Source organism: Salvelinus alpinus, chromosome 25 (assembly GCF_045679555.1).
Source record: "Salvelinus alpinus chromosome 25, SLU_Salpinus.1, whole genome shotgun sequence".
NCBI lineage: Eukaryota > Metazoa > Chordata > Actinopteri > Salmoniformes > Salmonidae > Salvelinus > Salvelinus alpinus.
In genome coordinates, this window is record NC_092110.1 from 22765252 (window position 1) to 22790873 (window position 25622).

General features: G+C 42.7%; 1 protein-coding gene across 1 annotated transcript; it reads left to right on the forward strand.

Moving 5' to 3' along the window:
* Positions 1-1508: 1508 nt before the first annotated feature.
* Positions 1509-25549, forward strand: LOC139553651 (centrosomal protein of 170 kDa protein B-like). The gene is made up of 18 exons (XM_071366211.1): positions 1509-1749; positions 2877-3014; positions 4076-4165; positions 5019-5097; positions 5531-5589; positions 5689-5839; positions 12801-12914; positions 14140-14631; positions 14720-15753; positions 16736-16853; positions 16955-18676; positions 19621-19846; positions 20032-20167; positions 20556-20693; positions 20852-20940; positions 21249-21342; positions 21451-21502; positions 21654-25549. The coding sequence occupies exons 2-18, from the start codon at positions 2910-2912 to the stop codon at positions 21818-21820; spliced, it is 4866 nt and encodes a 1621-aa protein (XP_071222312.1). The 5' UTR covers positions 1509-1749; positions 2877-2909; the 3' UTR covers positions 21821-25549.
* Positions 25550-25622: the final 73 nt, after the last annotated feature.

Genomic DNA, 25622 nt, shown 5'->3' on the forward strand with positions numbered 1-25622 from the left:
AAGCATTTATTTGGGCTGCAATTTCTGAGGCTAGTAACTCTAATTCACTTATCCTCTGCAGCAGAGGTAACTCTGGGACTTCCATTCCTGTGGCGGTCCTCATGAGAGCCAGTTTCATCATAGGGCTTGATGGTTTTTACGACTGCACTTGAAGAAACATTCAAAGTTCTGAAATATTACGTATTGACTGACCTTCATGTCTTAAAGTAATGAAGGACTGTTGTTTCTCTTTGCTTATTTGAGCTGTTCTTGCAATAATATGGACTTGGTCTTTTACCAAATAGGGCTATCTTCTGTATACCCCCCTACCTTGTCACAACACAACTGATTGGCTCAAACGCATTAAGAAGGAAAGAAATTCCACAAATGAACTTTTAAGAAGGCACACCTGTTAATTGAAATGCATTCCAAGTGACTACCTCATGAAGCTGGTTGAGAGAATGCCAATAGTGTGCAAAGCTGTCATCAAGGCAAAGGGTGGCAATTTGAATAATCTCAAATATAAAATATATTTTGATTTGTTTAACACTTTTTTGGTTACTACATGATTCCATATGTGTTCTTTCATAGTTTTAATGTCTTCACTATTATTCTACAATTTATAAAATATTAAAAAATAAAGAAAAACCCTTGAATGAGTAGGTGTTCTAAAACTTTTGACCGGTAGTGTATATTAGTGTATATTACCTAACCACCCCAGTAAAACTAATCCCGTCCGAATAGGGCTTTTGGGTTTGGGAAAAGTTTGGTGTCTCATTGTGAGCTTGTCTGGCCCCAGATGTGCTTAAACCAACTCCTATTATTATGCCATATTCTCAGCCCAATCAGTAAGTAGTTATGTTGCACCTACCTGCATGCAGGCCATGGGAAAGTAAATGTAGTGATCTGTTTACTACCATATGTTAAAGTAGTTGCAAGTGCTTGGTATCAACTGGAATTTTGACAGGCATTTTTTATTTAGTCGTAGGTAGAGCACCATCTAGCGGATAGTAGTAGAACATCCGTGACAGGTAATTCTCAATAGGCAGTGATTGATGATTACTTACTAAAGCATCGCACGTAAACCAAAGATAACATTATTTCCAGTCTTCTGTGGACTGACTGAAAATAACTCCACACTTGTCTGATGTATGCAACATTGTATCCACCAGAAATAACACTGTCATTATAATGAAATCCACTCCATCTGGTCATTTTAAAGGAATGCTGTCTCGATGTGAACGAGTTTCTACGACATTACTGACCGTTTCTGAAACATAATTTCACGAATACTGTTGTTACAAAAGTTGTATTTACTTTCTGGTTTATTAATTCAGATGTAATTACTTATACAAACAAAACCATCACTTACGTTTTGTATTATTTTCCTTTCACCAAATTTTAGAGCAAAGTTAGACAATTTCCTGTACTTTTATTTAGCACTGCGATACTTTATTCACGTTTTTTGTGTTATTATTGTCTGTCATGCAGGTGTTAAAGCATTTTATTTGACAATGGCACTGACTGGTACAGTTAGCGTCACTGGAAGAAGTCGAGCCTTGTGCGCGGCAGAGAAAGTGAAGTGGAATCTCAGTGTTTGTCGGCTTGTCAAGTGCATGTTGAAGTGAGGGTGTGTTCGCCATTTACCTGGACGGCCATCAGTGCTCTTGTGACTACTTTACTAAACGAGGACACAGATACAACTGTACATTTGTATTTATTGTGTTAACGCTGGCTACTCTTCTGAAGAAAGCAGGGTCCGGATTAAAGGTATGCTTGTGAAGGGAGGGAGTCGTAAAAACGGCTTTTGTCGATTCGGGAAAACCTTTCCTATTTCCTGTATGATCATGTTTGGCCTTCAGCTAAAATAGGTAGCTAGCTAAAGTTAACTAGTTAGCCACAGACAGAACGTAGCTACTGTGGCAGACCAGTCATTTACAAATTCTTTCGAATTAAGATAATTTAGTAAAAGTGAAGGGTCAGTCTCACCATAAGAATTAACATGTCAACTGCTGGCTAACGTTACAGCAAGTGTTGTTACATTGGAACCTTCAGCAGCATCGTGTTCTATTACCATCACGGACATATTCTTTTAGATTTACTTGTTTGACAACTAGATATGATGATTTGCATTCATTTTCCATAGAGCTGTGTGGGAATTATTGGCTAGTAAAGTGACTGGAGAGCAACTAGTTAGCCTAGCTTACTACTACCACCACAGTACAAGCCATTGATCACAGATATTTCTAACATAGGCCTAGTTATGCGTGTAGTTAGTTGCACCTCCTTCCAAACCAATTTTCTCTGAGTGGTATGGTAGCATTATTGTAACAAATAGAAGTTGAGGTTGACCAAACTGTATGATTTGTTCAGCAAAGATGATCAATACTGAGAATTAGTTAGTTCAGGCACCCAAACAAATCCATTGTCTAGCTTGATAAGATCCAATCATGTTTGTAGACTGTAAGTTGCTGTGTTTGCAACATGTCTAACTAAGTGTCTTGCTCAGCTTTGTGGAAAATAAATTGGGGCATAAACGTAGTCAGTTCCTCCTTATCCTTTTCCACGGGCCAGTATTGAAGGAATCCCTGTGTGTTGAATGCCTTTTCGTTTGGGTGTGGTGTGTGTGTGCATGAGTATCACTTGATGACAACGTGACATTCCTAAGAATAATGGACTCAACTGTCAAAGCACATTATCAAATGAGTTGTGTAAATAGATTTGGAAAGACTTGATGAGTTGTTGGTTGTCCAATTGGTAATCTAATCTTATAAATAGTTGCTTGGTTAGTTGTGCAGCCACCAAAATCCCATTCAGTGGATTACGAATTTAAATCACAATTACTGTGAATGTGGTGACAACAAGAATCTACTTCTCTACGTGTTGTCCCCTCCCAGGATGTGAAGAAGGCTCTGAGTCGGGGCTCCAAGATGAGTGTGACGTCATGGTTCCTGGTCAGCAGCTCAGGTACAAGACATCGGTTGCCACCAGAGATGATCTTTGTAGGCCGGGAGGAGTGCGAGCTCATGTTGCAGGTGTGTACGACATCTACAGCACCTTATGTTTACACACCAGAAACCATCAATCTGTCATGTGACCCTTAGACAATCAGCTGTCCATTCACCCTCTTGTGAAAGGATGTGGCCTATATTAGAGTCATAACTCAAAGAAAGCAAGTTAGGTTAATGTACTAGAGATCTGGTAGGAGTTGACCTGTGTGTACATGAGAGGTGTGTATTTGTGAGTGTTTGTGTTACGAGTGTTTATAAGATTAGTGCCTGCTGGGAGAATTGCCTCTGGCAACTGTTCAATGTCAAAGCAAAATGCAACTGATGCATTCCTAGTTACTGTTTGGAATTTTTGGGGAGTTTCTCTCTGTTTACTTCTCAGTCTTGCTTTATCTCTTTATTTAAGCCACTGGAAAAAAATAATGCTTCCTCAGTCTGTGGTTTGTTCAAAATGTCCTTCCCACCACATCTGCTTGCAGAATTGAAAGGCTGCTCTTGTCCACATTCAGGCAACACTTTCAGGCAACACTTTCAGGCATCATTGGAAATATTGCTTACTTACAGTGCATTCAGAAAGTATTCAGACCCCTTGACTTTTTCTATGCATAGTCACTTTACCCCTTCCTACATGTACAAATTACCTCGACTAACCTGTACCCCGCACATTGACTCGTTACCAGTACTCCCTGTATATAGCCTCATTGTTATTTTATATATATATAATACTTTAGTTTTATTTAGTAAATATTTGCTTAACTGCATTGTTGGATAAGGGCTTGTAAGCATTGCACGGTAAGATCTATCTATACCTGTTGTATTCGGCGCATGTGACAAATAAAATATTATTTGATTTCAACAGTGGTTACCATAAGCACCAGGCTTGCATTGGTTAATAGTGATTATTTGCAGGAATGTAAGCAAACTCAAAAGCCTATTCGTTCGGTTATAAGCACACTGTGTATCTACTGTACATGCATGTAGCCTTCATTGCAGATATTTTGTTGCACTGCTTATGACAGTATCCAGTCTGAGGTTTGTTAGCCCATCAGTATGAGATTCTCAGCTTTGTTCTCTGTCTTGTTTTACAGTCGCGCAGTGTGGACAAGCAGCATGCTGTCGTCAACTACAACCCAGCCACAGACGAGCACATGGTGAAGGACCTGGGCAGCCTGAATGGGGTGAGTCCATGTCCCCTGCATACAAGTTGAATAAAGGATCCAGTCAGCCACAGCCCTCCCTGGAGGGTCCAGAGGCCCACTACCAGTCCCCCAGGCCCTAGCACAAAAGAGCCCTCTCTCAGTGCCAGAGATGGTTGTTAGAGCAGCAATGAGCACTGCAATTTCTGCTGTCCTGGTCCCTTTCTTCTGGTGTCTCTCTCTCGTCTTCTTCTGGTGTCTCTCTCCCGTCTTCTTCTGGTGTCTCTCACACACACTGTCTCTCTCTCTCTCTATCTACCTACCTCCCTCCCTCTCTTTGTACTATTGTCACTTCATTGCACTTTTATTCCACAGTAATGAGGAGAGGGAAAGACTGCATTTTTCCCTGAAGTGTGTATTGTGGGCACCATCTGTTAGAACACCCCCATCTAAACAGACCAGAATATTAGATGTTACTGACATGTATCATGGTGGCTGTTTCTTTGCTTATTTGTACTTTACTGTACAAGCACTGATAGGCTATTTACTCACGTGTCCCCTGACTGCCTTCCTGAGCCCTACTCAGCATAGATGGCCATTACATAACTGCATAATCTCATTAATGCCTTAACGTACAGGTAGGATAGCTTAACTTTCACTGGGAAAACAGCCAACTGCAAAGCATCTTAGCTTTGGCAAACCCCAGAGGCTGTGTGTGGAAGGGAAGGACCTGTTGCCAGTGTGACAACTAACTCATTTATCATCAGTATCTGTTATTAGTCCAATGGAATTGAACTAATCAGGATTGTTGTGAAAATAAATAATTCCTGTGTATACATTTTTCTGATGCTTTCAATGTAAACACACAAAAACAAACTGTTTATTTTCTCCCCAGACTTTTGTGAATGATCTGAGAATCCCAGACGAGACTTACATTACCCTGATGCTCTCTGATGTCATCCGCTTTGGATATGATATCCTTTTGTTTATCTGATTATGATTTTGTAATTTTCTTATTGTTTTATTGATTCTTCATTGATTAGGGATTTTCTTGATTGGATCAAAAGGATGCATACTTTTTAACCTCTGAGTGCTCTGTTGTAAATATTTTTTTTTACAAACAATTGGATTTCATAAAGTTTTGTCTACACTTGCAATTTAAAACACTTTCTTCTTCCTCTGTGGTTTGTGTACCAAACTCTCCCAGCATGTTCATTCCTTGTGGTTTGAGTCAGGGTTTTTGATTATGTTCAACTCTGGACTGAACATTTCTTGGACTCGTGAACCTCTGAGCTGAAAAACATGAATAGTTAAATTGAGTTTAGATAACAGGGGGAAAAAGCTGCATGTATTATTTATTATAACCCAGTGGCTCCTGTCAGAATAAACCTTTAACTCTGCTTCCACATTCTCATGTGTACATCATGGAGAGGAGTCAACACAAGGTGCCAGAGGAGGCTCTCAAAGTAAGTGAGAACTTCCACACATGTACATATCATCTATGAATATGAGTGATAGTCAGGTAGAGGCTTCTTCATATCCTACTTTCCTCTTGTGTGTATTAGCATGAGAAGTACACCAGCCAGCTGCAGATGAGTATGAAGGCACTGGAGGCCAGGAAGAAGGAGAAGGAGAGGCAGCATGTTAAGGAGAAGACCAGAGACTCATCCTGCTTCAAACAGGAGAAAGCAGAGCATAAAGCTGCCCTCGCAGCAGGTAAAAACATTTTTAACTCGCAACTTCAACTCTGCCCCAGTCCACCTCTTGTCCTTTTCTTCTAGAGCCCACAGTATATGTGCTATCCTACATTATAGACCAGGCCTAGGCATTTTCTCTGCAAGGTCGAAAATGATAGCAATTACAATTGATGAACTTAACTGTTTGTCTTGCCACAAACAGTACCAGCAAATACCAGTCTGTTATGCCTTAGGTAAAAGATTGCTGCTGATGTCAGTTTCATTATCTTATTTACTTGAGGAAGAAGAAGAAACCTTTTATACCAAAAAGTGTTAGAGGATCTGTAGATGCACATAGCTCTCCTTGTTAAGCGAACCCCTAGTGGTCGATCAAGTTACCTTGTGAGGGGATCGGGTCAAAGGTTCAATCCAGTAGGGTCAGACGAGCAGCATTACTAGTGTGGAACTCCAGTTGGCAGGATGAGTGAAGTGATATTGGCCTGGCCTGTTGAGCTGGGACACACAAAGCCTTATGTCTGTCTGCCATGCCTCTGGACTGGGGATCCAGACATAGGGAGTAGTGCTGAACCTACTCCTGAAGGAGCTAGCATGTGCACTAGAAGGATTAGAAGTGTGTGTGTGTGAGGCTGTGTTTTTCGTGCCAAGCGGGCACTGCTGTTAGGGTGATTGTGGATTTGCTGTCTCACGCACCGCACAGTACAGTACTTACAGGTGTCCCTCTGACCTCAGCTTTGCTCAGGGCTACATCTTTTGGGATTGTATAGGATTTACAGTGCAGTTAAGTTCCTAAAGCACTGAGGGATGTTCTCAGCAGGGTAATGCAGGGGTGGACCATCACTAGTGGCTTTAACTACTGACAGTCACAAGGTTATGACACGACAGACACCAGCAATGAACACTTCCTTTAGAGGTTTACATTCAGCCTCTTCCTCTCCCACTCTGCCTGTATGTGATGGGCTAGTATAGCTGCTGACTGATTCCTTATTTCCTACTGAAGCAGCTGGACTGGTGAGGTGACCACAGTGACAGTACAGTGGCAGGGTCCGCACCCTGTTGACAGTTCAGACACTGAGGTTGTTAGCAGGATATGTCTGTTTTTCCTGCTGCCTTGCAAGGTGTGTACTGTGGAGCCTGACCTCTCCTTCTGCTTCCTGTCTGTAAAGCAGTCTGCAGGCTCTCTGAGTGTACAGTAGGCCTGGGTGTGACTAGTAAACCATGACAGGACCTAGGGCTACTCACTCTTTCCACCATAGACATTACAGTAACTGACCACTGTTTCCAGATTTCTATGAAATATGAGTCAACAACATTTTCATGTAGATGGACTTAGAAGCTCAGTTTTGGTGACTTTTTAAAAGAACGTTCTACTCCAAAATGAATGAAAATAAAAGTATGCTGACACCATGTAAATTATAATTTCCACATCCAGAAATTAATCCAATAACACATTGTAATTAACAAAAATAAATGTTTTAACATATTGGGCCATGTGTATATAGCCTAATCATGGTCCATATTATCAGGTAGGCTATGCCTGTAGCCTAACTGATGTAGCAAAGTGCAAATAAATAGGCTGAAGCATGGTGTTGCCTATCTGCATTTACACTATTTAGCTAATCATTAGCCAGATCCCAAATGTGATCTTTTAACTATTGTAGTTATTATCCTATTGATCCCAGAAACCACTTAATGTCACAATTTCCCCCACCCCCCAACAATTCCCTGGTTGCCACTACTCTTGCACAACAAAAAAGATCTATCTCATCACAAGTTAAGTCACCCCCCAAAAATTATTTTGAGGTAGAGTGGCGTTGTACTTCAAGCTACCCTAGAATTGACCGGTGTTCCATTTATCCCCACCCTCCGCTATGCACTCACTGCAAATTGCTGAGCAGTGACATCCTTAACCATGCTGCTGCTAAAAACTCTGGGTTTAAAATGGTGCAGTTTGCATATTTAGGAGTTGAGAAATAAATTAAGTAGGAATGGAAAGCTGGGATCCCCCTCTTTTTAACAAAGGCCATTAACTGCTGTTTTCGCAATTGCAAGAATTGTTGTGCATTGACTGCTTGTTAGAATGCATGTTTCCCTCCCTATGGCACTTGTAACTTGACTGTGCCACGAGAGGAATATTTCTCTCATGTAGAACACACAACAAGACGACTAGGTACATAGATAAACTATTCTACTATGGGGTAGTCTGATTTTTCTGTTCATTACTCATTTTGTTTGCAGAGGAAAAGTAAATGTGGACTGTTCTAGCATCTTCGGAGTGCGCCTCAGCAGAAATATTTTTCATGCTCCAAAATGAGTGCAGCAGAAACACTGAATCAGCTATTCCCAGGCCCTAGACCAAGCAGGGAGAGGGGCCTTCTGTTATAAATGGGGTCATGTGATACACAATCCTTCTGGGAGGAGAAGGAGACTGGACACTGCTAATCCTAATCTTCAATAAAGGGAGGAGATACGGTAATGAAAGTAAAATGTGAAGCTTTTCAAATAACAACACTGGCCTGCAGAGTTTAGTGACCCATCTCTCCAGAGCAGAACATTAAGACAAACTGCTATAACCTTCCATCTACAGTACACTGAGTGTATAAAACATTAGGAACACCTGCTCATACACAAGACAACTTTTTGGACAAGATGGGTCACATTTATGTCTGATGATAACCAAACACTGCATTCCACAGTAAGAACCTCCATACCAACGGTCAAACATGGTGGTGACGGTTTGGGGATGCTTTGCTGCCTCAGGATCTGGACGACTTGCCTTAATAGAAGGAACCATGAATTCTGCTCTGTATTAGAGAATTCTACAGGAGAATGTCAGGCCATCCGTCTGAAGCTGAAGCACAGCTGGGTCATGTAGCAAGACAGTGATCCAAAACACATAATCAAGTACATGAAAATAGCTTGAAAGCAACACTTTTGGAATGGCCTAGTCATAGTCCAGGCCTAATCCCAATTGAGATGTTGTGGCAGGACTTGAAACAGCAGTTCATGCTTGAAAACCTACAAATGTTGCTTTAGTTAAAGCAGTTCTGCATGCAAGAGTGGGCCAAAATTCCTCCACAGCGATGTGAGAGACTGATCAACAACTACAGGAAGCATTTGGTTGGAGTCATTGCAGCTAAAGGTGGCACAACCAGTTATTGAGTGTAAGGGGGCCATTACTTTTTTCTCACAGGGGAACTGGATGTTGGAAAACTTTTAAAATAAATACAATGTGTAAGATTTCTTTTGTTATTTGTAAACTCAGGTTCCCTTTATCTAATATTAAGTATAACATTCAGTATCAATAATATGCAAAAATAGAGAAAATCAGAAAGGAGGGAAATATTTTTTCACAGCACTGTACATACATACATAATCATGATTGATCCATATTGTTTTTATCCATCTGACCAGTAAGGGCATTAGGGCAGATTTCCTGTCACCTTCATTGCTGTGATGACGTTTAACAGCTGTCTGGCCAGCCCGGGATGCTAGCCTATGTGGCATAAATCAGATTATCCACATGCCTGGTGTCTATGTGAAAACTAAATCACTCCATTGGGGCTCTCTCAAGCTGGCCTAAATCAACCAAAGCACTACCCCCCCATGTGCTGTTTCCCAGGACACACAATACGACATCAACAGAGAGAGGGAGAAACAGAAGGGCGCGTCTAGGGCTGTTGTTGTGACCGTATTACCGTCATACCGGCGGCCACGAGTCATGAAGGCAGTCAAATTCCACATGACCGTTTAGTCACGGTAATTAGGCTTCTCCAAGCTCTGATGCTGCTGATGGTCATTGGTAGCCTACCAAACTTGCTAACTGCTTGGTACTCAGCACTCTATTGTCCCTCTAATCACTCTGACATCAACCCAAATGTAATATGAAATCTAATCAAACACTTCATGAGAGCCCATGAGTTCATGTTGCACAACATTTCTATAGGATATGTAATTGTGGGAGAAAACAGCGTGATGGCTGCTAATAAATAAACAAGGATCCCATCAGCTTTCTATAGGCTAGACCTACTATATTTATTTCTCAACTTTCCTAAAATTAAGCACATTGCTTATCTTTACAACATGAGTATAGCCTACCTGGCTGGCATGAAAATGAAACACTGGGAAAAGCTTCCTCCATTCACTATATAAGTGCATAGATGACATGTATTTTTCCCCCGCTGACCCTGTTTTGATACAGGTGCATGTTAATGGTCCATTCTAAATCAAAACAAATGTCACATATATATTATTTAGTATATGTACAGACAAGATTAAATTAAGAATAGTCTGATGCGTGACAATATTAGCCTATCACTTGTGAATTATATATGATCACCTTTGAATGATGCCCAGCTTAAGAAATAATGCCTTTTTTCCCCCTAAACTTTTTCTAATCATAGTCGCACAGCTATTGTAGCCTAGCCCATAGGCCTATATGTTTAATGATGTTTGTATCACAACTAAAGTGGTCAAATAACTTCTTAATTAAGCACATTAATCCGCTTTACAAGGGGTGTAGAGCCGAACTGGTGTGTGTGTGTGTGTGTGTGTGTGTGTGTGTGTATATATGTATATATATATATATATATATATACATATGTATATATATATATATATATATATATATACATATACATATATATATATATATATATACACACACACACAAGCAACATGTGAGTTTCAATTTTGGGGAAGATCATTTTCACCATAAATGTTCCTTTTATAAAAGCATTACATGCATAATTGCATTTGCGGTCACTTTTGATAATGGTGTGTTCCGCTAATGGAACATTCCCGCTTACAGCCTACTACCATGTGTGCATTGCTGCGCTTATATTGTGAAGAAATAGCCTAATAGTTTATCAACATTTTATGCTAAATGTTCTGATCTGTTGGGTCAGCTACACTGCATACATTTTTTTTGTTGATGCTAGTGGTTGTATTAATTTGAGATCTATCGCATCCCACAACTGTTCCAGACTATTTTTTGAATATTTATTTATCGCACAGAATAGAATAGTTCAACGTTTGTACTATGGGGGATAGTAGATTGACATAGGTTAGTGCTTTTGGTGTTCTTTAGGCCTACTCATCTTGTTGACTGACAAAAAGTAAATGTAGACAGTTCTTCCATTATCTTCAATATGCACCTCATAATTGGATAAGGACGTGCACAGTTGCGTCCCCGATGTGTCGGTTTTCACTTGTAGCCTGTGAGAAAGACCCGATCACGTGACAGAGAGCTGTGTGAGTGAGAGACGCTTTGGATTGCGCAGCACACTCGGGCTGCGAAAGGCATGGATTTTTTTTAGGGTGCATTACGGCCACTGTGAAATTCGAGGCATTATCAAGTGCTTGTCAAATTGTGAATGAGAGACTACTGGAGTGTGTACAGCCTGAGCAAAAAACTAAGCAGAGCTCATGCCTTTTCAAGCGACTTTTTTTTTCAAATCATCGTTAGTCTCATCATGCAGCATTACAATGTATTAAAAATCAAAACATATAGCCCAACGTTTGTAGAACAACTAAAGTTACATTAATAACTCTAAATTAAACATAGAGTACCTATTTCTTTGTTAGCCGCCCAACACAGAATAGCTAGCTGCATGTGTGCGCACTCCCTGAAATCATTTGGAGAAAATATTTATATTTTATTCAGCTTTGTTCAATTGCATTCTTCATACTATAAAATAATGCCACGTAATTATAATCAAATCTTGTCTGCTAAATGAACTAGTGTAGCCCACAGCCATTTGGCATAGCCACATCAGGACCTAACATAAGGACAACTCAGAGTATGCTATTCTTTTCTTCAGAAATAGACTACATTTTCTTCATATCATGCTTCTTTAGTTCTGTCTAAAATAAATAATGGATTTATTGTGAAGGTGTAGGATAATGGATTTATTAGACTTTTTAATTGGCTTGTAGGCTATTTGAGGAAGCCAGGAGATGCTTAATCTGTTTATGTTAATTAACGGTCAATTACCGTGAGACCGACCGTTATTTGCTTCACAATCACCTGACAATCACCGGCTGACCAAATTTTGTGACCGCCACAGCCCTAGGTACCCTACCACACACTTTTTTTGGTGGAGGGGAGTGACTTAACTTTTTTTGATGAAATAGTAGCGCAATAGTAGTGGCAACCAGGGAAGTGTTGCGAGCAATTGTGACATTAAGTGGTTTCTGTGAGAAGTACAGGCAGGGGTGTGTTACCCCAAGTTACCCTAACAGGTAGGCCTACAGTACATTATATTCACTGTGTTTATGCATGTTTTTTGTGGCATAAAATTCATCAATAGGATAATAACTAGTTAAAAGATCACATTTGGGATCTGGCTAATGATTAGCCAAATAGGGTAAATGCAGATAGGAAACACCATGCTTCGCCTATTTATTTGCACTTTGCTGCATCATTTGGGCTACAGGCACAGCCTACCTGATAATATGGACCATGCATAGGTTATTTACTTGGCCCAATATGTTAAAATAATTAAACATATATAATTTTACCAATGTGTTATTGGGCTCATTTCTTGAGGTGGAAATTATATTTGAAATGGTGTCGGCATACTTTTATTTCCATTCATTTTGTAGAATAATGTCCTTTTTTAAAAAGCCACTAGAACTGAGCTTCTCAGTACTTCGACATAAAAGTTATAGGAGGGACCCCCCTCCCAGTGCTACACGTTTTTCCAGAGGATATGCTGAGCGGGTTCTTATTAAAGTTAGAAACATTTTCGTAGGACAAAATGCATTATATTATTCCTAATGTTATCTACTGTGACTGTTTTTGCTACGCTGTTTTGTAATGATTTTGCATTGTACCGATGTTATGGTGTTTAGGCCTAAAGCTGTTGTGCAATCATTCTGCCATAAATAGTAGGAATAACAGTTACATCATTCAGTTGGCGCTATACTAATTCTGTTCTCTGGTTTCTTTCACTCTCTGTCCGTGTGTGTGCTTCTGTTAGTGGCCAGCGAGGCTCCAGTGTCCAGACCCACTCCTCTGTATGGCCAGCCGTTGTGGTGGGGGGAGGATGATGCTGAACACAGTGAAGAACAGCGGCCAGACGAGGACCCTGCAGGTCTGGAACAAACATTACTCTACTATTACTCTATCAATGAATGTGTTGATCAGGATAAGTGAGTGTGTCACTTTGAAAGAGGCCTGGTATTTCAGTTTTCTTATTAGCTGTGCTGGCTCATAAAGGTTACTGCTCTTGTATTTGATTAGAGTGGCAAACATAACACTTTGTTATGGCACCACATCAGTGTTGGATGCAGTGTACTAAGAGATGAATGGTGTTTAGCTCTGGGCAAGCTCTGTAGTGCCCATTGGGGACAGGGAGCGGCCAGTGTCCCACTGAGCCAAGCCAGTCCTGGACCATGTCAGGCCAGCAGCCAGCGCCTCGTGATGGATTACCCTGTAAGCCCAGGGGACTGGGTAGAGGAGGGAGGGTGACTGTCAGCCTCATGCTGCCCAGCCTGGCTGGAACAGATTACCTCTCAGCCTTTCTCCTTTGGGACTCCAAGCTCCCACAGTGACATTTTTACATGTCCAGCTGGCCTGGCACCCACTGATTGGCTGATGTATCTGTTTGTTTGCTCAGTCTAGCTGCTGGAGCTATGTTGTTATTTGTGGCTTCAGTTTAAGAGCGAGTACTTGGCAGAGACAGAGTTTTAAAAATCTGTTTTCCTTGAATGGTGTAGTATGCCACAGTTGTTAGTACTCCCCTGTAATATTTCATTAGAGTAGTGTCTGTGATTCCTTCCCTTACCCACCTCACATACTTCATGTCCTTTGTGCCTGCAATTTACAGTACAGTGATCCCTCGCCACTTCGCGGTTCACTTATCGCGGATTCGCTATTTCGCGGATTTTCATAATGCATTTTTTTTTTTTTTTTGGTGCATTGTGCTCTGCATTCTGATTCGCTAAAAACTCACTCCCGCTTCTTGTATCAAAACATGCTACGAATTGTGCTATCATTTTGTCGTCTCGTGCAGTTATGTGTACGTACATAAAACAGCTTGGCAAATTTACATTAAGTTGGCCAAATTATCTTGTAATTTCGAACATCTCCTAAACCCATAATGTCGACGAAACGGCCTACACGTGAGTCACTGTATTTGTATACATGTAATAGTTGCTAATTGTAAAAAAAAAAAAAGTTTTCTATTTCGCGGATTTCACTTATCGCGGGTCATTTTCGGAACGTAACCCCCGCGATAAACGAGGGATTACTGTATTGACCTATATAGTATTGATCTATATAGACCTACTGTCTTCCCACTGTGTCTGCCCTAACAGAGAATACTAAAGAGGGCTCCAGACATGAGGTCAGCGGCTCCCTGTCAGACAGCCAGGCCAAGACAATCTACTCACACCACAGGGAGCCAAGCTACTTTGAGATTCCCACTAAGGAGTTCCAGCAGCAGGAGCTCCATGAGGTTCCCACTAAGGACACTGACTCCCCTTCTCTCCCTGTCCCTGTTCTCCCTCCAGTCCCCACCTCCACACCCCCTGTGGTGCAGAGCCACGCCTCCTTCACCATTGAGTTTGATGAATGCACACCAAGCAAGATCAAGATCAAGGACCATGTGAACAAGTTTTCCTTCCGCCAGCAACGCAAGCTCCCGGGTAAGGAGGCGGTGACAGCGCCTACTGAGGTGATATCAGCGGAGTGCAAGGTGGCTGATTGGCTGGTCCAAAGCGATGTGAGCATGATGAGGAGGAGGTCTCAGACAGAGGACATGTTCAGCTCAAAGAGTGGCCTGCCCATCTGCAACGAGGCTTCCACAGGTGAACTCTGACAATTTATTCACTGAATCCACGGTTATTATCCTCTGTTGCTGTCTGAGAGCTAACGTGTTTTTGTTTTTATCGTCAGGCCACCACCATGAGGATGGGATTCGGAGTGACTCTGAGGATCCTGTTGTAAACGGGAAACAGGCTGTCCAATTAAAGCCACCGATGGGCCCTCACACATCTCTACCACCCCAGCTGGCCCTCCCTAGACCCTTCACCAACCCTGACTCAGAGGATCCTCAGTCTCACTCCCCTCCTCCGAGCCAGGACAAAGCAGACCCCCAGCAGGGCTTCGTCATTGAGTTCTTTGACGACAATCCACGCAAGAAGCGCTCACAGTCCTTCACCAACAACACAGGCCAGCTCGACAGCCCGGCCCTCAGGAACAAGCCGGAGAAAAGGTGCGGCCCCAGCACCCCCACCCAGCAGTACACCATTCCCTTGAAGGGCCCGGGTTCTGGAGGCCCCCAGAGGGCCGGCTCCCTGAGGAGGGAGAAGATGGAGGATTGGATCAGTAACGGCATCTCCTCCTGCTCCATCCCTCCCAGGCCGTTTAGAAGTGTGGGCCGCAGGTCCAAACTGGCCCAGGACTTCACGGCTGAGTTCCTGAGGGAGTCCAGACAGGAGTCTAGGCCGAGCATGAACACAACCTGGGAGAAGAATACGTCACCTGTGTCTCCTACCACCAGCCCACCACCAACAGTAGAGGCAACAGCCCCCCACTCCCACCCGCCCACACCAAGCCCCCCTCAGCCCCCTGTCCCATACCTGACTCAGACCTCATCCGGTGCCCACCAGTCTGTGCCCCTGAAAGCTCCTCTAATGCCCATGGCCCCACGCAGCCTGGAGGCCCCACGCAGCCTGGAGGCCCCACGCAGCCTGGAGGCCCCACGCAGCCTGGAGGCCCCACGCAGCCTGGAGGCCCCACGCAGCCTGGAGGCCCCACGCAGCCTGGAGGCCCCACGCAGCCTGGAGGCCCCACGCAGCCTGGAGGCCACAATCCCCAAAGGCCTGGGGAACGAGGAGGATGATACCTTGAGTGAAGCAGGCACCTACACCATTGAGACAGAGGTTCAGGATAAAGAGGTGGAGGAGGCACGCAGCAAGATAGAACAGGCAAGTCTTTTGCCTTACTCTCTGTAGTCGTCTGTCGTTCTCTGTAGTCGTCTGTCGTTCTCTGTAGTCGTCTGTCGTTCTCTGTAGTCGTCTGTCGTTCTCTGTAGTTGTCTTGTTCTCTGTAGTTGTCTGTCGTTCTCTGTAGTCGTCTTATCTCTCTAAGTTTGTTTAATATCACACCTTGTCATGCCATGTGCTTCACCATGAGATAACCTGCCTTGTCAAGTATGCGTCAAGTATGCGACAATGATGCTTTCCTACACAAGCCAACACGAGTGTCACACAGGAGAGCCAGTGGATGTGGCAGCCTCCAGCCATGCAGAGACAGCGTTCACACTCACACATCATGCTTTGTTCCTGACAGGTGTTTGGTGTTGTTGAGGGGCCAGAGCAGCCCGGCCAGACTGCAGCAGCAGCATATAAGCCTGTTGAGTTTCAGGACAGGGAGGAGCGTAGGGAGAGTAGCTTGGTGGATCTGATGCCAGGTCCAGGGCAGGGACAGAATCTGGTGCAGGTAAAACACATTCCTACAGCGAACCAGTCAACAATCAGTCTGCTGGTTCAATCAGCTTTGGAAACACAATTCTACTTGTTCTGATCTCATGATTCTCCATGGTTCACCTCATATCCCTCTTAGATCTTTAGTTGTCTCTGTTGGTTTCTGGGGGTGTTGGTGTGGTAGTTCTTTACTTCCGACTGGGTTTGGGTGTGTCCAACTGGTTTTCACTGGTGGTGTCCTTGGTTTCTATCTGAGGAGTAGAATGGGTTGGATTTTTGCTGTCATAAAACGTCATTTTCAGATATAAAAAATATCCCAACATCCTAAGCTGTAAATGTGTTTCTTCGCCTAATCGGTTTGTCAATCATCAAATATAATTTCTTGAATGTGATTGTGTTATTTTTTTCCTTCTATTTTAAGCCTGATATGTATTTATTGACTGCTGTCAAGACATGTGAATAACTAGTGTGATCCTCCCTGCAGGTACCTGGTGGCTCTAAGTGGGTGTCTCGCTGGGCCAGCCTGGCAGACAGCTACACACACTCTGGCCCTGCCTCAGACCTCTTCGAAATCCCCTCACAGATGGACCTGTCAGGAGGAGGTAAGACACCTGATGGGAATTTGCACAGAATTTGAAATGATAATGAGTTATAGTCCTGATTATCAACTTGATTAAAAATGTATCTTCCTGTTTCCATTCAGTTGGTGGGAGGACCGTCCATCAGGCGACGCTCAGTCGGAACATCAATAGTGTGGAATCGGAAGGCCAGAGTTCCAGAACACAGCGTATTCCTTCTCAGGCACCATCGATGGAAAATAATGAGACTCCAACTCCCAGCATTCTTATCCATCAGGACACTTACTTTACCTATGATATCAAAGAGAGGAGCTCCAGAGTCCTTGGACCACAGGAGGACCTCCACAACCTGTCTGTACAGGACAACCTTGACCAAGACAGCCTGAGTGATGCCAGTAAGTCAGACGACGGCTCCATCGTGGAGCAGAGGAAGATGCCCACACCAGAGAGGACAGACAAGAGTACATCTCAGACCAGTAAAAAGGAGGGGCCCACACTCCCAGCCAAGTCTACATCATTCTACATTGGCTCTAAGGAGACTGTGTCCAAACAGGAGCGGGGATCGAGACCCAATACACCTAAGATTGAGAGAAAACCACCACCACCTCCCAACACACCACAGTTCTCCGCAGCCACCCTGACCAAACAACAGGGTGGACAAGACTTTCAGAAGACAGTCAAGCTCAACTCATCCGCTCCCAAGCTTGACTACCAGGGCAGAAACAGCCCTCAGCCCAAGGAGATCTCAGTGTCTCTGGTCAGGCAGGAGAGCTTCATTAAGGACCAGCCAAGTGATGCTGCCCAGGTCACCAGACTCCCACACATCTCCAGCCAGCCTGCTCTGAGTGACCCTGACCCTGCTGAGGCGTTCCAGGGTGTTTGCAGCCAGGACACCCACTCCTACCTCAATGGGACCGGGGACGCTCTGGCTGCACTGGCGGCCAAGCTCCAGGCCCAGCCGCCTGATGTTGCTCCTTGCCCCATAGATTACTCTCTGTCTGGGGAGTCTGACATGGACTCAGCGAGCACTGCCAGCCTGTGCAACAACCAGACTGCCCCCAAGACCGGATCCAAGAAGCCCTTTATCACTTGTGGCCTTCAGAGGGAGAGGTTCTCTGCCAGCTCCTTCACCCAGGAGCCCAGTCGCCAGCAGTCAGCCCTCGATCGCCTGTCAGAGAAGCGGCGGTCCCAGAGAGTGGACAGCAACAGGAAGCCTGAACAAGACAGAAGGCTGGGGATGAGATGCTGTGTTGTAAAACATGGCACCATGGACCTGAGCGATGACCCCCAGAGCTTCAGCTTACCCTACTGGCCTGAAACCATCTCCTCAGACCAGGAGGGCTCCCGGCCCGCTGCATGCAAGAAGTACACCGTCCCCCTGCAGAAGGAGAATCCCACTAAGTCCTCCAAAGTGGCCCAGGCCCTAAGCCGCTCCAACAGCATGTCTGCCCCACGGCCCACAAGAGCTTCAATGCTTCGCCGGGCTCGCCTGGGCGAGGCATCAGACAACGAGGTTACAGAGACGGACAGAACCTCCCAGAACTCCCAGGAAGCCAGTGGAACCTCCAAGGCCTCCCAGGACAGTAAGAAGCAGCTCTCCAGGCTGGACATGCTGGCTCTGCCCCGGAAGAGGACTAGCTCCTTCACCACTCCCAGTGATACAGAGTCCTCCGCACCCAGGACAGGCTTCTCCAACCGCAGCACAGAGTCCAACAGCGGCTCTGGCCTTAAGGCCTCCGTGGCCGGGCCCAGCACTAAGCCTGCGCTAGGCAGGGCCTCTGGAGCTCCAGGCAAGCTCATCACCCGCGTCCGCTCCAGCAGTGCCAAATACACCAGCAGCACAGCCAGTGAGTAACAGACACGCATATCAGGCTCCCCTTTGCCTTTTAAAATGTAATTTTATGTAGTACTGTCTTAGTAATTATTTTTTACAGGTGTAAGAACCTGAAAGGTAAACTTTTTAAATGTCTCAGCCGTTCCTGAAATATTACAGAGATGTAATGAACCATGAAAATGACTTCTTCTGGATTGGAGGCATCACAATTTAGGTCTGCGTAAAGGTGTCACGTCCTATCAATTATCTAGATGAATTGGTTCTGAGTGAGTTTGAGATAATTAGTTCAACTAACAAGTTATGAAGTTGCAAGCCTTGGTTTTATTCTTCTGGAGATTTGGCTTTAAGGGCCTCCACTAACTTCACTAATGCTCTATTGCTATTTGCAATTGAAATATAATCCCTTCAATAATTTCTACTGGAATACCTGTGGTGAAGGTGGATACCATCTGCACAATGTTCTCATAATCATTATGCAATCTTCAATCATGATAACATAACTGTCTAGAACAATGTTGTGAGAATATTGTGGGTCAGATGTGGAATACCGTGTTCTATCCTTTGAGCGATAATCTGTGGTTTAACTATACTTCACTATATTGCTCTCTACGTTGTGTCTATATGACGATGGTCTTTAACAACATGACTTTGACAGTAGCCATTACTGTTGGGTTGAGTGCTCATTTCTGGTTGTGAATGTTTTTGAATCAAAGAAAATCCTAATGAATAGTTTATACAGCAAGACTTAAATCTTGCATCAGTACATTTACCATCTGAATGAGCACAAAACTACAAAACCCTTTTATATGGGTCTATGGGGTATATTTGGGTGTTTTGGGATGTGTGGTGTTTATAGTGTTTTAATGGTGTCCTTTCATGGTGTCTCTGTTTTTACCTTCCTTCTCCTCATCCTCCTAACTTTCTAAAACACCCTTCAAACCAATTCATGGCTGAAAGGCTCTAGACGACGACAGAAAGGCTCTGACTACACCTCCACCTCCGAGGAGGAATTTGACTCTAACCAGAGCACCCTTAAACACAAACGCTCACACACCCCCTCAGCTTCCCGCTCCCAGCCTCTCATCCCCCCACGCCCCAAACCCCGCTCACGAGACTCGGACCAGGAGAGTCACGAGGGAGACGCCTACCAGAACTGGTCCTCTCACAGTGCTGAGATAGCAAGGTGAATTGAGATGGCAAGGACACAGCATAAGCCAGTTCATGCTATTGCTGAGTGCTTTAATTATCTGCACATTAATTGAAGTGGTTATTGAGTTCACAACAGTAGTGAGATCATTTGAAACTTTTTCGCTCTTGGTAGATTGCCTGAGGTATCCATCCCTATGTTGGTCTGTTCTCCCCTTCTAGACTGAGTCAGGACCTGGCTAAAGATCTGTCCGTCTTAGCCAGGGAGATCCATGATGTGACTGGTGATGCTGATCCTCAGAGCTCTTCTGCAGTGGAGGCCAATACACCTGTCTCTACCATCACCGCCAGGGAGGTGGTATGTTAACCACACTGCCCAGTTACACTGATATTTTCTTTAGCACACAATGCAGTATATCCTCACCTGTGTTCACTGATTCCTGTTACAATGGCTGGAGAAGACATACACAACATATCAACCAAGAGTTTTCATTATCTCTATGCTGTCAGACAGCACAGCCATCTCCTCAGGCTACCCAGCCGTCTCAGTTGCAGATTTATCAATTAGTTGCTCTCGCATCTGTGGCCAATGCAAAACATTAATTTGACTGTCATTAATGGGGTTGTATCCATGAATTCATCTTGATTGCTGTTTCTTCCCTGTTTCCACATCAGCTACCTTATGATTGGCACATATGATAACCGTCCTTAACTGTTGAGACTGTCTGACTCCTGTTGTATTGCAGTTGGTCCATCCCATCCCAGAGGCTGGTGTGAACTACCTTAGAGTTCCTCCTGGATCCGCTGCAGCCAGGGACCCCGACCAAACCATTATGAATGACCAGGAATACAACTCCAAGCACAGAGGATGGAACCAGGAAGTGGTTAGACTATACTATTATTTATCATACCACTTCAAGACATTTTGAGAATGTTGAACATTATAAATAGATTCTGTCTCTTTTATAAGTTGCTGTTCAGCCTTGTTTTTGTGAAATTGAGAGTTGACTGATTTGTTTTTGTCTGTGATCTCTCTCTCCAGGTTGTTGTGGATGATCTGATGTTGATTCCAGTGTCCCAGATCTCTCTGGCTATTCGAGAAAACACAGAGCAGCTAGCTGAGAAAATAAAGTATGAATTTATACATAGACGTGAAGCATGTTTAAAAGTTTACAATACCTTTTCTGTCCATTCTCCTCACATCTCATACCAGAACCAGATGAGAAGTTGTATTAGTCCTCTGATATGTAGTAATCTCGTTATCTCTGCGTGACTTTCTGAGTGAGCTCAGCCACTTAGCATGGCTAATGGACTGAGACTGAGTGAACTGTGTTGGGCAGATAGCCTATCCTTAGGTCCTTAAATATTCAATATAGGACTTCCTAATTTGATATGTGGTTGCTCTGTCTGTACTCTAGAGTGTGTTTTTGTGCTTGCAGGGTACTATTCCACAACAAAACTAACGTTTGGGAGGAGATTGAATCAAAGCTCAATACTGAAAATGACATCCCTGTCCTGAAAGGCTCAAACAAGGTTGGTATTTCCTCAAGTTTCTCCAGTTAGTTTATAGTTATTTGTGATGATTTGTTGTGTAATGTTTATTTCCCTCAGCAGTGTGTAACATGCCTATTTGTATTTCAGGAAATCACAGCTATTCTGAAAGAGCTCAGAACAGTTCAGAGACAACTTGAAGGTAAGTGCACATTCATCACAATAATCGAGTAAAACCTCCATGTAAACAAGCATCACTTAAAATGTTTTTTTTGCTTTTTGTTAAATTATTTTTTCCCACTCAGCATTTTAGATGTGTTGATTTATGCCTGATTTCTCTGTCCCATCCACAGTCATCAACACTATCATTGAGCCCAGTGGAAATCTTGAGCCAGCCAAAGCCTCCACTCCTAGTGCCCTCCTCAGCCGGGTTGAAGCCATCCAGGGCCCCTTCGAGATACTGGAGAACCTCAGGTTCCCAGCGGGGTGGGGTTCCCTCTGCCAGCTCCAGGCCCAGTGAGAGTGTCAGGAGATCAGTTGTGGCCTCTGAGGCAGAGAGCTACGTGGTCTGAGGTTTTGGAACACAGTGCCTCCCCTTCACTGCTGCACCACAATTCCAGGTGTTGAGAGAGTGGATTAGAGAGGGGGAAATAGGCACTGCTAGGAGAACTGTGGCCCCACCGCACAAAGACACTACTGTACTGTGTGTGCACTACTAGACAACTGCAATGCACATTGAACTGCCATGGTGTGAGAAAGGGGTTGTACGAGACACATAAAGCCATACAGTGGTTAGTTCAGTCGAGGGAAAATCCCTTTAAAGGCCCAATGCAGCTCTTTTTATATCAATATAAAACAAATTCTGGATAACATATAAGAACCTTACTGTAATAGATTTATATTCAAATTGACAAAAATAACTTTTTACACAAACTATTTCTCAAGCAATAATTTTGCTAGTACTGTCTGAGTGGTCTGAGTGGGGAAGAAAACTGAAAACTAGCTGTTCTTAGCAAAGGTTTGGAACTCTTTGTTATTGGTCTATTAACCAATTTACCGCATGGTGATGTCACCATGGAAAGCCGAAATGTCCGCCCATGCAAACCTGCTGATTTAGAAGGACCTGTGTGCATTGTATTTTCAACCAGCAACTATCAGGATTAGTGCTAGTTTCATCAGCTGTTGATCAATATGATACAAAACACATAAACATAATTTTGACTACACTGGGCCTTTAAGACGAGGTTATTATTCTGCCATATACCCTTGTTGATCTCCCGCTCAGAAAACTTAAGCATACTTGCATTTGATTGATTTTCTGTAATTTTATTAATTGTGGAAATTTTGCCGCAATCAGCTTAGAGCACAGTATATTTAAAAACAGCTTGAGTATATTTTATTTAAGGAAGTATATATTACTAAAGTAATTAACTAATACAATTAAAGCATATTTTGACTTTGCTTGATTAAATGTATAAGTAAAGAATTTATATAAAGGAATTCTCCAGGATTCCTTGATAGGTTTATTCAAGACTTCATCACTGCTTTCTTTGAATAGTCACTTTCTCCCTCTATGGACCAGACCTATTGAAGAATGGCTAAAGTATTGAATTGTAATGATTTATATATTATTAAAGAGTTTATAAATTGGCACTTGGACACTTGCTTTTGAGCAAATAGAATGTTATTTTTCTGATCTCTTAAAAGACACTGAGGCATTTTTTAAATGAAATGTAAGAATGGCTCTAGGAGTCATTGCTTTACAAGGTATCTCATGTTGCCAGTAGAAACTTGTGCGTATATATTCTCTAGAGTCAAAGGTAGACATCAGGTCTGCTTCCTCTGGCACTATCTGACACTATAGATTTCCTTGTTGTCAGAACTGAAAGTCTGTGTGGAATGTATGGTTGGGTGGGCAGGGCTGGGGGGCTTAGTGCTGGGGTAGAACGTTAGTTTTAATCACCTAGCAACAGCCAACTTTCTGGAGTATCTGCGTAGATCAGCCCAGAGATTTTAGGCTTTGAAACAGAATAAAACAAAGGACTCATTCAGGGCTTCTACCAGCTAGCGCCATTTGGAAAGTGTGTTTGTATTGCTGATAGGTTTGATTGTCATAACTGGTCAGTTGATTGCACAGCTCTCAATAATGTGGTCAGACATACAGTGAGCTCTAAAAGTATTGGGACAGTGACACATTTGTTGTTTTGGCTCTACTCCAGCACTTTGGTTTTGAAACGATATAATGACTATGAGGTTAAAGTGCACACTTAACTTTAATTTGAGGGTATTTTCATCCATATCGAGTGAACCGTTTAGAAATTACAGCACTTTGTACATAGTCCCCCCATTTTAGGGGACCAAATGTGTTGGGACAAATTCACTTGTGTATTAAAGTAGTCAAGTTTAGTATTTGGTCCCGTATTCCTCGCACGCAATGATAGTGATTATATCAAGCTTGTGAATCTACAAAGTTGTTGGATGCATTTGCTGTTTGTTTTGGTTGTGTTTCAGATTATTTTGTGCCCAATATAAATGAATGGTAAATAATGAATTGTCATTTTGGAGATACTTTAAGAATATAATGTTTCTAAACACTTCTACATTAAATGTGGATGATACCATGATTACTGATAATCCTGAATGAATTGTGAATAATGATGAGTGGGAAAGTTACAGATGCACAAATCATACCCCCCCCCTCCAAAAAATGCTAACCTCCCCTGATATTGTAATGGTGAGAGGTTAGCGTGTCTTGGGGTATGATATTATCATGGTAGCATCCACATTTTAATGTAGAAGTGTTTAGAAACATATTCTTATTTACAATAAAAGTGACAATACAAAATGACACCGTACATTATTTATCATTAATTTCTATTGGGCACAAAATAATCTGAAACGCAACCAAAATAAACAGCAAATGGTTTTGGTCCCCTAAAATGGTAGGACTATGTACAAAAAGTGCTGTAATTTCTAAACGGTTCACCTGATATGGACAAAAATACATTCAAATTAAAGTAGTCAGTCTGCACTTTAACCTCATAGCCATTGTATCATTCCAAATCCAAAGTGCTGGAGTACAGAGCTGAAACAACAACAAAAAGTGTCACTGTCCCAATACTATTGAAGCTCACTGTATCTCAGGGCTGTGTACTTTCTGTTCCCTTCTTGATTCCCCTTTCTTTGTTGATATCGTCATCTGTGGCTTCAATTTTGCCAAAGAATACCAATGATACTTGTCTTGTAGAAGTTATTATTAACACTTTACTGACTCAAATGCCCTCTGACAGTTTTCAGTGTCGCTTTCTGGAGATATTTTCTCCAGTTTCATTGCTGTACACTCCTTCATTCCATCAATAAGCACACCACACTACATGAACTCCTGTGATGTTGATGCCAGTTTTAAAGGACTGTATCAGGTGTCAACAGCAAGATGCACTTGCTGTTTCTTGTTTTGTTCTAATCATTCATCATAATTGTGAGCAGAATTGTTGTGCAATTATACATTAAATAAAAATGTCATGTTACATGTACATATCTAAGACTTGATGATCTAGATATGACCACTCCATCTTGTATTTTGCACTAGTGTAGTACCATTGGGATCCTTTAACCTTATCCTGAGAAGCTACACATTAAGCCACCTTTTTTACTAAGGGGGTTGCACTCATTCTGTTAGATTGTATAAATGATATCCTGTCCAGAAGGAAAGGAGACTGAAAATGCAATAAAATAAAGGGACTACAGTCCACCACAAGTGCTTCTCCTTTTCAACAGTTTGTGTAGCTGTATATGAAATTGTAAAAGGAATTTCCCTCAGTGCCACAAAGCCTTTTGGGATATATGGTTTCATACCACAAAGTACAGTGCTTGTTTACACCCATTGGGCTCAGTTAAATCTGTCTCTTTGAGCTTTTGATTGCTATGACATGAAGTGCTGCTGCTATTCTGCTTTGTGAAAGTTGTATTTCTTACATTTCTCCATCAAAGCTCCAGTTAAACACTTTAATTGAGAAATAGATGTCATATGTGAGTCAAATGTTGTATACCTAGCTCATATCCCTTTAAAGTCATCAGTCACCATGGTTTGTTTTTTGGGTTGGTTGGCTCTTGCACCCTAAACAAAGTAATGTTAAGTTCCACATCCTTCAGCATCTGTTATTTATGATGTTTTCCAGAATGAATTTCTTGGAAAGGTTATACATTTTGTGCATAATTTAGAAAATGTGATAAAGAGATTTGTAATCAATTATGTTGTACTGTCATCTTTATTATCTTTATTCCAAAGCCACTTGTTTGATATAAGCCTAATATTGTAGCAC